The 15,226-nt window shown below is 41.0% G+C and overlaps 1 protein-coding gene across 1 annotated transcript; it reads right to left on the bottom strand.

The window, feature by feature from the left end:
- Positions 1-5,861: 5,861 nt before the first annotated feature.
- LOC101482099 (YTH domain-containing family protein 1) lies at positions 5,862-14,638 on the bottom strand. Its single transcript, XM_004546018.6, has 6 exons — positions 13,921-14,638; positions 13,084-13,108; positions 10,201-10,280; positions 8,283-9,929; positions 8,091-8,135; positions 5,862-7,917 (listed from the first exon to the last, which is right to left on the bottom strand). Exons 1-6 carry the CDS (start codon positions 13,945-13,947, stop codon positions 7,891-7,893), a joined length of 1,851 nt encoding a protein of 616 aa, XP_004546075.1. The 5' UTR covers positions 13,948-14,638; the 3' UTR covers positions 5,862-7,890.
- Positions 14,639-15,226: the final 588 nt, after the last annotated feature.

Genomic DNA, 15,226 nt, shown 5'->3' with positions numbered 1-15,226 from the left:
AAACATTTGAAAATCCAATGACATTTTCTTCCGGGACAAAAATCAAAATAGTGAAGGATTTCATGGGAATGGCGTTTAAATGTATAATATGCATACGTGTTAGTATGCGGCACTATTTAGGGGACTTGTGTGTTTACGCAAAATTGCGATGAAAACAATCATATAGATTTAATAACACTGTTCGATGCTGGTATGGAAACGGCATCTAAAATAATAAAATAGATCCAATGGAATACAAAAAAGCAGGGAACATTTAATTTGGCCCGAATGATATTAAGAATATTTAAAAGTATTTTACAAATAGGAACTGCAAGATGGAAAGTGAAGGAGGAAGCAACAGGCAAAAATATCTCCTCCAAAACAAGCAAACCAAAAATAAATAAATAATCAAACCTACCTTTAGGGTCACTGACAAATATATACCTAAAAGGCAGACAACCTAACAAGTCAACGCCTCTAAAACTAAAACATAAAAAATGTTTAACGAGACTGCTACAATACTATCAGTCAGGCTAAAGAATAAAATAATAACCACTTCCTAGTGTCTTGTACACCATTTACAGAGTGTGCATGATGTCGTGGAACATTATACACTGCGGCAGCATGTGATGATGGCCCTGACCATCCAGGATCACAGACCGCAGACCTTAGAGGCAATAACCGTGACTACAATCACAGTTTTGCAAACTGGCAAGCACCGATTTTCTGGATAAAACGTTTAACACAGAAAGCTTTACATGCTGTGTGACTGTTACATTGGCAACATGCTAACTCCAAAACCAGTGGTTAGTTTGCAAAGCAGAAACCCCTTCACCGTTTGCCACGGTTAACATCTCGTTAACATCTCCTAATCTAGTCATAATTTAAGATTAGACGCCAACGAGCTGTATTTTGGGTCCCTGAAACAAGCGAAAACTTCATTTTGTTGCTTTAGGAAATTATGCTGAACTCATAATGACAACAAAGTGCTGGTCACGTTTGAGCATGCTCAAATTTAATTATTTATTTATTTATTTTTACCACAAGCCTGAAACATCACATGAAGCAGGAATTGGCCGCTGCGCCTGCATCTGGAAGGAAAACCTTCAAGGGGTTCAGGTGCACACAAGCGACGCTGGACATCCCACGTATATTTGGCTTCTTCGGTAACCAGGCTAACTTGGATTTGTTAGTAAATTCTGGCTATGGACTACAGCTACTCTATTATCTGTAAGCATACACAGTAAAATGCACCGATGCATGCATGCATGACGCGTTGCAGAAAGTCAGGTCGGTGGTTTCAAGGACATTTGGGGCTGATGAGGATTTGGTTTTAATGGGGGGAGGTGAGGAGAGAAGGGGGGCGGGTGGTGGTTTGGGCCCAGGGCCATGACGTCATTGTGCGCCCATGTAATCCTCTTGCGCTGAAGCCCAATCAGCAGAGACTCGCGATTGTCTAGGATGGGAAGAGAGGGGCGCTCTAATCCGGGAGACAGTGGATCACACAGCCCGAAAGAGAGAGAGAGAGAGAGAAAGGGGGGAGCGAGAGAGGGGGCATGCATCCAGGGCTGGATTGTGCCTGAAATGGGTCAGATTAAAAAGACACGAAACGAAAGGAACCGACTGACTCTTGGTAGAGGAGGACATTTCTGAAGATGAAGAAGCCATTTTCCCCTCACCTCAAGCACGAGAAAAGCAGCCTGCCGACTCAACGAGCTTTAGGGATATGCTAGAGTGCTGTAGAAGAAGCGACCTGGGGTCTCAAGATATTCAGTAGCCTATTGTAAAACTAGCCTTCTGTAGTTTGTCAGCAGCAGAGGAGACATCGCGCGTTTTGTCCGAGGGCGTTGATCGTGGACAAGTCGAGGAACTGCACTCAAGCCAAAATGAAATGGAACATACAGTACTCTTCGCACTGGGATGTATGACTTCAAATAGCACTGCCATCGTGGTTGCTTTCTTTTACATTTACCTCTTTGTGTTTTTGGTCAGGCTAATGTAAAATGAGTGGGTTTTCTTTTTCTTTTTTTATGAGGAAGGACAAAGCGAGAGGCTGTGTAGCTTTGAGGTGTCAATCTGCGCGAAGTATCGTGCCAAGAGATGCGTAAAGACTCGCAACCCGCCGAATTAGACAGTGCAAGTGTTTGCAAAAACGTCACGCTAAGGTTTGTTTCTCATCTTTATGGATCGTATTCTGATATGATGGGGAGAGGGGGAGGAGGGAGGGGGGCTCCGAGTTGTGGCGCAGTGATATCAATATTTCTTTGCGTGCAATCTAAAGAGGCGCGGGGGAAAGAATGTGGCGGTGCGCATTATTGCTGGTGTAGGCTACAAATCGGCTTTTAGATCTGAGTGTCCGAAATGCTTGTGCGCGCGCGTGATTGTGTTGCAAATCGGCTTTACTTTTGCCTGTATGTTTGTGCGTGTAAGAGAAAGATAGAGAAGATGCGTACCTGTGTGTGCGTAAATGTGTGTGTGTGTGTGTGTGTGTGTGTGTGTGTGTGTGTGTGTGTGTGTGTGTGTGTGTGTGTGTGTGTGTGTACACCCGAGCGCGCGCACGGAAACGGGAGCAGTACTTAAATCGCAGTCAAGCAGTCTTGCATCCTCCTTGGCAGAAGATGCTGGGGGTTTGAGCGTGTGGAGGTCAGGCTTTCTTAGAAGCTGCTTGCTCGTCTTCATTCTGCACCCGTCGGCGGGGTGAGAAGGCGACTTCTTAAAGGGTTGTCACTCTGCGTGTTCACAGCGGACCTTGATTTAATGTCCATACAATTAAGGCACGCGGTGAATGCCAAGAGAGGAATCTACACAGCATCATGCTTCACATTTTATTCCTTCGTTATTTCATCAGGTTGTCGGCTTAGAGTGCGCTCCTTTGACCCCGAATGCTAGGAGGGGAGGGGGACAGGCCCTGACTGCCGACCATAGCAGCAGGATAAAGCTGACTGCTGTACTGTCACTCAACGGCGCGTGTGTGCGTGCGCACGCGGAAGCTCGGATGTGTGTGTGTGTGTGTGTGTGTGTGTGTGTGTGTGTGTGTGTGTGTGTGTGTGTGTGTGTGTGTGTGTTGCTTTGACTGTATGGACGCAATGCGTACTTTAATAGGCCATTTTGGTATAGAATTGGGATAGTCCAATCTAGCGTTTATTTCAAGTCATTGGTGAGAAACGTATTGCTTTGAAATCCCTGATTAGTCCGGGATGTCCTTTAAATGCAAAGTGTATCTGAAATCTGGATACGCACAACGTAGTTGCCAAGTCAGAAGTCCACCTCTTGGTTTTATAAAACACTCTCGGGAATTATTTTAAAATATGGTCTTCTTCAGCCTTCTTCTTCTTTTAAATTTAGTACTCAGTGAAAGGCTTTCATTTTTAAGTGCGCCAATCCTAAAACAAAAACACAACAACAAACAAACACATGACATTTCTAAACCCAAGCGGGAGATTTGGGACCAATTAAATAAAAAAATAAAATAAAATGTTTTTATATTTGTTGTACTTTTAAAATTAAGCGAGACCGTTAAGCAGCAAATTGTTTTGGTGCACCAGCTCCGATGCTTGCCAAGAAATCGCCAAACTGTATGTCTGACAGCGGAAACAGCTGTGAGCGCATGAATGCTAAATCCATATCGGTGGGATTCTGTGCTGTCCTTGTGTGGCAATTTTTTAAAGGTATTTTACCAAATGTAACAGAGGCCACCAACGAGGTGTTGTGGACTTTACTAGCTTCAGCTGGGGTTGGCGTCTGATATATTATTTCTAGAGGAAAAGTAGGACAGCAGTTCCACTCCGACACACCTCACGGTGTGGCTGAATCCTCGGGCCCACAGCACAGGCTGAAGAGCCTCGAAGGGATACAAACTGACCATAGCGACAGGGTTTATTCGCACGGAGTCAGCATATAGAAATATAGGCAATTCAATGCCACCTACGCGTCCCTCAGACAACGCATCGCGGAAGCTGTTTATCACTCAGGGGGCATAGCAATGAATACTAAATAAGATAAAGTCCCACAAAATAATTGAGTGCTCCTTTTAGACCAGCTCGGATTTCACTCTGCTGTTAAACAGGCCATTGATTTACAACCAGCACTACAGAAGAATAGTGCCTGTGATAGTCCTTGTCTCCACTGGATGCTTTTGGTTGATACCTCGATCAAATTTAGCTCAGATGGGTATGCTTCTAATGATCATCTGAAGGTCTTCAAAACATATTAATAAATAAAAGCTTCATTAGATATGAATAAATGAATGGTCCAACATTACCACAAAGAGCCAAAGGTCGTGTTTTCTGTCATTTTCCAACACTTTTAGTTCAGTATTTGCTGCTGTCATGTAACTTGAAGCCTCAGGTTTGGAGCTTGTGCCACCTAATAAAATCTTTTTTTTCTTTAATTCACTCAGAAAGATTTCCAGCAAAAAGAACTCATCTCATTCTATTAGCAGTTATATAGCACCTTTTGCTGCTTAATCTGTATAGTCTGAAAATATTGTTTGCCTGTTGTTATAGCTGAAATTATATTTTGTAATGATGCAAAACAAATAAAGAATAAGCTGCACTGAGTTTTCTATCTGTTCTTGTAATTATTTTATTACCGATTGTATGCCCTCATCCCAGTTTTGAATCCATGGACTGTTTGCATAAGCATATTTTATAAATGTAGAACTAAGAGTTACACATTAGCAGTCTTGTGATTTAGGTTTTGTTCCACAGATCTTCCCTGATGATCTGGAAAGGATTCACTCATTTGCCCACACATCCTTTAAAATGATCACATTAATGTATATCTAAGGTAGAAGAAATTCTCCATTTCAGAGTGTTTTCACGCCAGATTGTGACTGGAACATCCTACCAGCAGGTCCTTCAAATCAAGAATTCAGCACCACGGAGAGCTCCTGTCAAGGGAAGAAAAGAAAATCTATTGTGGATCAATTATATCATTAACGGAGTTTCAAAACAACTTACATTTACAGCAAGCGAAAAAGACATCTCAGACTAAACAACTAGATTACCCCCACCCTTTTCCTAATTCAAACCTAAAGCCTCTATCTTGTATTATTTTAGAAGCGTAAAATGGCTAAATCAATTTCAATAAATGTCAAATCTGTTTTTATTTTTATTCCAGGGTGCAGTAACTCCATTTGTGCACTCAAATTCTTCTCTAGACTACTTGAAACTGTGGACACATTTGCCTTATACTACAATAAAGTATTTACACTGTTGTCAGCATCATGGTGAAAAACACAAAGAAAAACAAATTGCAGCAAAGAAAACCTTTCAGTGACATTTAAGCTCTGCAGGCTGCACTACAGAGATTTCACTCATTATATAAGGCCACATGTTTGTTTAGTTACTCACAAAGAATTCATGAGATCAAGACGAAGTAATTTCTGAATGGACAGTTTATTAAGGCTTGATTTTTTTTTTAAGATAGAAAACCAAGATAGATCTTTTGAACAAGGTATCGTCACTACAGCTGTGGCCTACAAGATAAGGTTTATTTAGTACTTTGTATTTCATTGATCCTTTAATAAATATAATTTCATGGCTAACCTGACATCCCTCTTGCAGCAAACATTTCCTGACAGTTTACATTAACATGCATTTAGGCCCTGTCCTACAATCACAACCAGTCGCTTCCCGAGAGAAAGACGGCTGTGGCTGCGATGGGTTGGCGGCGGCATCCTTAAGCTTTTCCCTGCCTTTACGCTACTTGGTGAGAGCGGTGTTGGTGAAGTTAAACATGTTCACCGTATTGCTTATATCCACCTAGCTATTGATTAGTGCAGATTTAAAATAAAAAATAAAAAAATGAGGAGACAAAGAACAAAGGCTACTGTTAGATGGCAGTTCTCTCAATGATTTTTTTTTTTTTGGGGGGGGGGGGGGGGGGGGGGGGAGTTACACTGGTCAGGTGCAAACACACACCTGGAAAATACTGCTGTGAAGCAGACAGTTCAAATGATTTGAAGTACCTCAGCACAGTGCAGCACTTGTGCCATTTCAATGTTTTAACGGTGTTAACAGTCAAGACATATCGCACAACACTCACATAATCTAACATAATCTGAGAATACAAACAGCTTATTTCCAGGACATGTTTACCTGACATTACTGTTAAGGTGACACGACTTCAGAGAACTGTGAAGTGGAATCTGAAAATTGAATTAGCTCACTGTAAAATCACAACAGATTAAAAATAAGAATTACACAGACGAGAGAAACAAAAATAAAAATCCCTTAAAAGGCAAAAAGGCAGTCATGAATTCCTCTCTTCATCTTTGTAATCTTTCAGTCCAAGATTAAATGACAATCTCAAACTAATCACGAGGCGCGAACCAACTGATCTCACAAATAATCTTGCTGTGAATGCTCCAAAACGGGCGTCTGAACACCCGTCATCACCCGAAAAAACAAGCTGCAGAGTAAATAATACTTCAGCCATCCCCAACAGACTTCCATTATGCAGCTTGCCATGCATGGGCACACACATCTATTAATATTTTTTATTTTTTAATATCCAATCTTTTTTTTCTTTTTTAAACATACCTCAATGTAGTTTACAGTATCATAATCAATGGCTTCAGTCTAGAACAAACTATAATCGCAACATCCAAAAAACACACAGAAACCACATCTCATTCTTCGTATTTTTTTCTTACTTGATATTAAATCAGTTACATTAATTTTTAGGTTATACATTTTTAGGCTTTCTCCATGAATATATAGGCTCCTACGTTAAAGCTTAGCATTATGACCAACATGATAGACTTAGCGAAACCAAATTAAAGGAAAAAACAAAGAAAGGATTAAGACAGAATGACGGTGACTAGACAAATATCGGAACCTTCCCCCTTTTTGTGGAACAAAAATATGATAGCAACAATTGATTCAATGCAGCACTTACATCATTACATAAATCTGATAAAGTAATTTAAGGTGGTGGATGCGACAATTCTCTCAGACTGGGTTGTGTACACAAGCAGAATCTCCTGATGAAACATACAAAGGACCCCTTCACGACAAACATCAAAAGAAAGCAAAGCAGAGGGGTGTGAAGGATGTCAATAGTACAATTTTTGATTTAAATGGTGAGAGTTCTGGTTGTGGAGGACACATCCATTATTTCTTTCCCAGAGGCCTTTGCAATTCCTCCTCTGAAATGTCTCGAGTCCCGTGTGACTTCACACTATCCCTGATTTCTCCAGCAGTGTCACTGTTTGAGCAGTTCTTTTGAGAAGTCACCAATAATTAGAAAAAAAATGTTAAGGCTCCAGAAAACAGGTTTCTGAAATGAAAATTGTCAGTAGTAAGCCAAAAAATAGAGATTTTGTCGATCTGAATGAAAAATAGATAAAACCTTGAAGAAGTTTTATTATCGCACAGTTCCAAGTCCAACATTGCCTTTGTGATCCTCCAACCCTGTTGGCACAGTTAAACCTCTGAAGCATGGCAATGTTGCCCCCAAATGGACAAATAGGGGCAGGACACATCCGTTCCTGATTGTACTGAAATATAAAGTGGCAGATTTATTTTTTCCTCCATGGTGCAGTCAAACCCTGATTCAATTGTAAAGAGGGGGGAGTGGGTGGGCAAGAGAGAGAAAACCAGTCTGTTGAGAGAAGAGTACGTCATGGAATGGGAAGAAAAATGTTTATAAAAAACTGAAATAAAAAGAGTGGTGGTGGTGGTGGCTAGGTAATACATTAAATCAGCTTGTTATCCCTGCACAAAACGTGGTGGTACATGGGGCAAAAAAAAAAAAAAAAAGCACAAGTGTCAATGATGGCAGATTCACCAGGATTAAATTAATAAAAATAAAAAAAAGAAGGGTTTGCTTGCATTTTCATAATCTTCTGTCTTTTTTAAATCAAGTCCTAGTGTAACTGTTGATCAAGCCAAGGATAGATGTCTTCTATTGTTTATTCCTGTTCTGGCGCTCCTGTTCAGAAAAAAAAGAACAAAAGCAACAAACAAACAAAAAATTACTCAAACATTACTCATATGATCATTAGACAACAACAAACTAAGTGCAGCATTTCTTGGTGAACAGATGTCTGCATGTATTTAAAGTGCTGATCAAACAGCAAAAAAAAAAAAAAGTCAGCTTTTTACCTGATCCAACCGGGAGCGGTTCTGTATCTGAGCAGGTTCAAAAGTCTGTCAAAAAAGAGCAAAGAGGAGACAGACAAAAACAAGATCAGGAACAAATCAAGAGTCAAATTATCTAAAGAAACTTTCACCAGTTTTCCACTAAAAAGGTACAAAATCCTATTTTTAAGATAACAGAGAGATGACTGTACCCACCTTGCGCACCTCTTCCTCTTCTTCCTGTCTCTTCTCATAATGGGAGAAGTCATCAAAGATGGAGGTTGTGTGTTTGTAGGTGGCAATGATTTTGAGCACCTGCTTGGCCTTTTCCAGGGGTACCTCCTGGGTATCACGGGAGTTGGTCACTGGCTTGTTGTCGTTGTTCTCCAAGCGGATGTGGCGCAGCTGGCTATTAGGCACATCCTTAACAAACAACCAGTCCACATCAAACTTGCCTTTCCACTTGTCCTGTGCCCAAACACCAGCACTGGTCCCATAGTCCACTGGTGAACGCATCTCTGCCACACCACAGAAATGACCACTGCCATTGACACTGAACAGGAGGTATACAGGACCTTTACCATTCATGGCCCGGAAGGCTGAGTCCAGCCGCTTGTTGCCATGCTCAGTGCTGCACCAGATGGAGTACTTGATGGAGCGATGAATATCATCCTCAGAGTAGCTCTTAATGATGAAAACACGGCCATTCTTCAGGTTCCAATCAAAGTCCTTGGGGTTGTAGCTATGGGAGGCCCGCAGCTTCTCCAGCACTGGGTGCGACTCTCCACAAGGTCCTTGGCTGGAAGATGCTTGGGGACCATTGTTCCCACTACCAACCACACCCATCACACCACTACCATCATGGCCAGGTCCACCCTGGCCATAACCTTGGTTACGGTTGCGTGGAGCAATCCAGCGGGTCTGGGGTTGTGGGGGCTGTGTGTGGTTTTGGTAGGGCTGGGGTGGTGGCTGGTGGTGATGGGGGGGCTGGGGCTGTAAGGCCATAGGTGGCATCTGGGGTTGCACCAAAGACTGAGGAGGAGGGGGCTGCATGGGTCCTTGCTGCATGGGGGGTTGAGGTGGCATGGCATGAGGCAGGCCAAGAGGCTGCTGCTGTTGCTGCAGTGGAGCTGTGGCTACTTTAGTCACTGGGCCCTTTTCCCAGGTCCCAATGTTCATGTTGTGTTTGATGGGTGGTGGGGGAAGAGCTCCCCCTGGGTTGGGCATCCCTGGCTTCACCTTAGCTTTTAGCTGCTGTGGTTTGGCAGGCTTGCTGGCAATGGCCGCCCAAGAGGTGGGTTTAGGTGGGGGCATTCCAATCGGCGTTGCTCCGTTTCCTGTGGCTGCCACTGCAGGTCCACCAATCACAGATCCTACAGCCTTTACTGCTGACCCCTGACCAGTGACATCCCCACCGATCTTCAAGCCAACCATACCCTGCTCCAGGCTGTTCATACCAGGGGCTTTGTTCAGGGTGTCACTGTGAAACCCTGTCTGACCATCAGGCACCAGAGTGCCCCCCAGGGAGCTGGGAGGATAGCTATAGCTGCCACCATAGGCTGAACTTTGAGTCTGCTGGCCCTGGGAGCCACTCGTCCCCCAAGCAGAGAAGGCAGGGTTTTCAGGGAAAAAGTTAAACCTGTGGGGATAGATACTGCTTCCCAGGCCCCCTGGCTGGCCAAACACTGTGTCCGGCATGAAGTGATGGTCTCCATTACTCAAGGGTCCATATGGGGTGAGGTATGGAATAGGGGGGTCACCACCTGTGGACCAGGGAGCCTCACTTAGGGGGTATGGAAATCCAATGGAAGGAGCGTAGTAGCTTGGCAAGTAAGGGTCGGTGATGGACTGGTAACTGTTGTTCTGAATGAATAGAAGTCAGAATCACAACATTAGCAAATAACTGAGTTAAACTTAAAAATACCCCACAACAAATTAAATACAACTCTGCTAGTTGTGGATTTTTGATAGGTAAATAGCTAAAGGCTTCTTAACAAATCCCATTTCATTGCGTAGGTTACAAGGTTCACTTTTTTATAAAAAGTGACTGTGCATACATTTGCCATGCTGTGGCATTCGATAATGAATAACATTCTTACAACTCATGTGAGAGAAGCGGAAGAGCAGACTTTACCTGAGTTGATTGACTAGTGAGGTATGGCTCAAAGTCATTGTCATGGACAGTGTCCTTCTGATGCAGTGAACCATTTTGCACTGCAAAAAAACAAAACAAAACATTAATGGATCGTTTAAACTTATTTTGTACTGAGGATGCAGTTATGTTTTGAGGTCTATATAGCAACAGCTTTTTTAGCTTTCAAGATGTAGTGTGTTCAGGGATAACCTTATGATTGTATGAAACTCTTAATATATTTTTACAAAATCAAAAATCAAATCACACTGATGCTGTCTTCGATTTCTCAAACATATTAGTTCTATAAATGTTAGTTTAATCAGTTTTTAATGTCTCTGCTTTTCCACAAGCACCCTCCCCCCCCCCCCCCCCCCCCCCCCCAAAAAAAAACCCCCAAACATTACACCAAAACTGCCAAACCATGCCAGACAACCAGATGTGGATGAGCTTGTGGCCTGCTGCCAGCCAGACCTGAGATGAGCACAATTTAAGACCTGTCTGTCCAAAAGCTGCAGCAGATCAAATATACCAATATCAGTGTTCATGAAGAACCAACAATAATAAATTGCAAGTAAATCTTTCTGTGTAATAATTGGTTGGGATAAAAAAAAAAAAAAATGTTCATTTACACAAATCAGCTACAACATTACAGTACAAAGGAGTCATTGTTTTGGACAGCTGCAGTAATAAGAATTTTGAGGCACAGGTGGAGTAATAATGTAATAAAAATGTGATTTATCGTCAAAAACTACATTTTGATATTTAAGGCTCTGAGTACTCAGGACTTTTGTGTTTTACACTGAAAATACCAAGTTTCTGGAGACACAAGTGTGCCCCTCACCTGTGAGATGAGAGCAATTTTGAAGCAACAGGAAGTTCTTATTGTGCCTTCAAAACAATATTAAGCAGGTTCTTTTCAAAATAGCTTTTTCATTGCAATTTTTAACAATTTGGTGGTATGATACAATTCACTCTGATTACAAGGGTTTCTGATTATGTTGGCCCATATGGAAAAGAAATAGAAAAAAATTATAAAAGACTTGCATCAGATTTGGCTTGCTTCATATAGTGAATCATATAAGGCTTATATGATTTACTCATGAAAGTGGTCACTTTCTCATTACTTTCATATATTGTTTTAGGAAGTATCCAAAACATACAGGTTTCATTTATATAATTTTTCAAGGGATTTTATATCTGTTTTCACTCTTGTGTGTTCATACAAGTTTCACACAAGACAGATACAAACTTTATAAGATTTATATATATATTTTCCAAATGGGAGTATTCACTGGAAAAAGACTGTTAATGTGGATGGAAAGTGTGTGAAGGATGTGAAATTTTATCAACATGGGATTTAGGAAATGTAAACTGGAATATAGTGCATCTCCAGTGATTGGAACCTTTATCCCCCCACCCTTTATTATATTGCAAAAATTTGCAGGCAATTTTCTAGGCTATGGGTGTGTGTGTGTGTGTGTGTGTGTGTGTGTGTGTGTGTGTGTGTGTGTGTGTGTCATACTGCAGAGATGGATTTGTGCCCTTACTATAAAATCATGAACTAAATAAATGCCAAACCATAAGAGACATAAATCATTGCATTTCATAAATATCAATCTCGTATGTAAACATAAAAATAAAACACGTTCGCCCAAATGCCACATTCTTCAAAAAATGTTACTGAATCCACAGGAAAGGGAGGATGTCAAATTTTACATCATAGGCCATATACACAAATGTAAGGCCACAAATGTAAGAGATCCGTCTGTACAAATAAAAACATTCTGCCAGCCAACTGCCAATTAAATGTCCATCCCCCGGGCCGGAACGGGGTCTTTGCCAGACTAATTCTGACCCACGGGCCTTGTGTTTGACACCCCCAATCTACCAATTTAGAGGTTTCTGAAATTTTTATTTTTAATAGCAAAGGTATTCTAATCTAGTATGTCCCTCTGAATGTGAAATAGTACAATATTTTGCCATTTGGCTTTATTATTATTTGTATTACATGTTAACACTTGACTTATAAAGAATAAGAGCATAAATTTTTTTAAAAATCGCTAGCGGAAAGGATATCACCTTTAAATGTAGATATTCATCTACCAGTGTCAAACACAATAAACAATGTAGTTTGACAATCCAATTAGATAATTTTAACTATAAATTTTCATTACACTGTATCAATCTCCAGCATAGTGTACTAATTACTCAGAAATATGGTATTGCACACCACAGAGAGGACAAGGATGCCAATCTCACTGGTTTAAGTAAAACCAGACTATGGTTCTTCGGTCTGTTGTAACACAGATGTTGTTACATGTTGTTACAGTGTTTTAAGTAGTACCAACCTGGGAAACTATCTCCTTTAATTGCTACATGTGGAAAAGGACAATTTTGGACACTGACCCAATCTTAATCTGCCAAATTCTAAAGAGTTCATCTATGAAAGTTGGCATTTATTCTAAAAAGTGTCTGTGTCTGGGGGGTGGGGGACTGTAAAAACATTGTACTAAAAGATATTTAGTGTTATGATAATGGTGATGGTGCACTGTCCAAGACATTGGTTCAAAAATCAATCATATGCTACTTGTGACATGGCTCTGGTAGCATATAATTTATATTTGAGGGATGAGGGTACTATCATCCAAAAAAGGCCACTGACATCTAATTAAACTTATTCGTCATAGAACAAAGGTGATCTTCAAGAACAATATTGTAGTAATTCAGATACTCTTCCCTCTAAGGTGATAAGTGGACTCAAACCACAACAGCAAAACAGATCCACTGGATATCTCCAGGCCAAGCATTTAAAGTTTTCCTTTAATTTGTCCTGGTCTTTAGATGTAAAAAGTAATTATCTTGATACAGTCATCCACAACTCACCTTTAGATGCTTGTCCCTTTGATCTCTGTGTCCAAGTAAATCATAGGAAAGGGGGGAAAAGAAGACCAAAAAGTTATTTTGAGTCGGCCTGAGATATCACACGTAGCTTGTGAGTACAACCCATAATGTTACCTATCCATTGCCTAGAAACTGAACATGAGACTACTTCCCGAAGAGAGCCATCTGAAACACTTGCCTTACGCTATTCTATATTAAAAGGTGTATAGTAATTACACTTTTATTTGACATATTGTACAATGTAATGGTCTATGATTAACTGTTTATTTAAATAACCAGTTTATGATAGCTCTAATCCACATACAACTTTGCTAACTACCATAGCTCCCTTAAAATGGCTCTACAAAAGCCATCAGACTTAATGCAGCTTTCAGCTTAGTGTTTCTTAGCAGATTCAAATATTTTTCACAGCCCAGACACGAGAAAAGATTCCATTATAAAAGTTACTATTTAAAGAATAAGTTAGCCTGAGCCTTTATGTAAATCTGTTGACGTTAACTAGCTTTGGGTTTCACGTATTCAGGTATTGGCTGCTACTTTTTTCCCCGTCCCCAATAGGCAACAAAACATATCGATTCTGTTAAAGATACATCTGACAACAGCCTGAATATTTTCGCAAAAGTGTCATCTTTCTTACTCGTCCAATAAAACATTTAGCAATTTCACGGAAAGTGGCTAACTCGCTAGCTACAAGCACCGGCCAAATGCTAGTGGCTTGCTAGCACTTCCGAGCAATAGCCATAGCCCAATAAATCGTTAACGTTAGCGGGTGAGGTAGCCTAGAAGCTCTCTACAGACGAAGTAAGTCGTCCTTCCTACCTGAGGGTCAATGCTTGTGGCAGACATAATTCATTAAGCAAATCCCTGGATTCTCACAGAGCCTGAGCTTGTGACTGAATTGCAACCCCCGTGATTTGAAAAGCAAGTTCACAGCTCAGTTACAGTTAGCTTTGTGGCTAGCTGCGCCGCTTAGCGTGTGGCTAGCAGTTGTAGCGCAGGCTCAGCTGTATATTTTCCACTGTGTGGACGTATCCCAACTTCCACAGTTCAAGTCAGTCGCTTCGGATACTGCGTCCGAAAGCAGTCAAGTCCCCGGTAAAGGTATTCAAGTTGATGGTACGTGTCGCCGAACGGGCCTTTCCGACCGTGAATATTTTCGGTCGCCTCTTACTTTGTCTTTTTTTTTAATTCCACAGAGGGAGAGAGAGAGAGAGAGAGAGAGACCTCCTCAGTTACGTTAAAGCCCTGTACACTTCCCCAATGGCTGCTCCATCCGGGCTTTGAGCCGCCGCTGTAGTTCACGTCGTTCCCCACGGGGTGGCAAAAGTTTGAGGCATCCTTACCATCGGCAAAGTGCATCCATGGCTGTGATTTAATGGTAGCAACGAATAAATCCAAGTCGTTTAACAAAAAACAAAATAAAACAAAAAACACAAAAACATAATTCTAGTTCTATAAGTACTATTCCAGTATCACGAGTGCTATTTTCTGCATCCCCTGTGGGTGTAAATAGCGCCAGGAGGTGTCAGCAGACTGCTGGTGGTTTTCTGCAGGCCCCCTAGAACTGACAGTTCAGTCAGACACAGCGCTCATGTGAGACTGTGTGCACAGCGCCACTGGTTTCCCATTGTTATGAATTTGGTATATAATCAGCCTGAAACACAGTGAGGAAAACAGTTGAGTTGTCATGATTATTTTAGTATAGCTAATTTTACATAGATTAGAAATGCAATTGTGCAGTAAATGTTACACCCTTTAACCACTAGGAGGAAGCAACGAGACATACGCAATCCCCTAAACTCAGTCAAAGGTCAAATTTATTTACTGTGTATAGTGTAAATAGATGGTGAAATGTTTGATTATCTATAATCAAATCAAAGTCGCTATAAGAGCTGTTTTATTTTCCCCATCTTGTGTAGGTTATGTTTCGACTTGGCTTGCCTCGTGGCTCATCATCTAGATATTCAACATCCCATATATTATAGACTATTTAGATAGAAGGTCTTTTAATTAGATTTAAATGTACACTTTTTTCCTTCCAAGAAAGAAGATGACACATCTTATTATTTTGTGTATTTAAGCAATTTGTTTTCACATTTTATTGTGCAAGCTCTCATTTTTATTT

The sequence above is a fragment of the Maylandia zebra genome, linkage group LG20, assembly GCF_041146795.1.
Source record: "Maylandia zebra isolate NMK-2024a linkage group LG20, Mzebra_GT3a, whole genome shotgun sequence".
NCBI classification, from domain to species: Eukaryota; Metazoa; Chordata; class Actinopteri; order Cichliformes; family Cichlidae; genus Maylandia; species Maylandia zebra.
The sequence above is the reverse complement of the archived record's forward strand: the minus strand, read 5'-3'. Positions and strand labels throughout refer to the sequence as shown.

Bases quoted from the DNA above. Each gene is read 5' to 3' on its own strand.
- LOC101482099 (XM_004546018.6), bottom strand. From the start codon at position 13,947: ATGTCTGCCACAAGCATTGACCCTCAG. The intron at 13,109-13,920 runs GTAGGAAGGACG...ACTTGGACACAG, and splicing joins CCACAAGCATTGACCCTCAG to AGATCAAAGGGACAAGCATC. The intron at 7,918-8,090 runs GTAAAAAGCTGA...TTTTCTGAACAG, and splicing joins ACCGCTCCCGGTTGGATCAG to GAGCGCCAGAACAGGAATAA.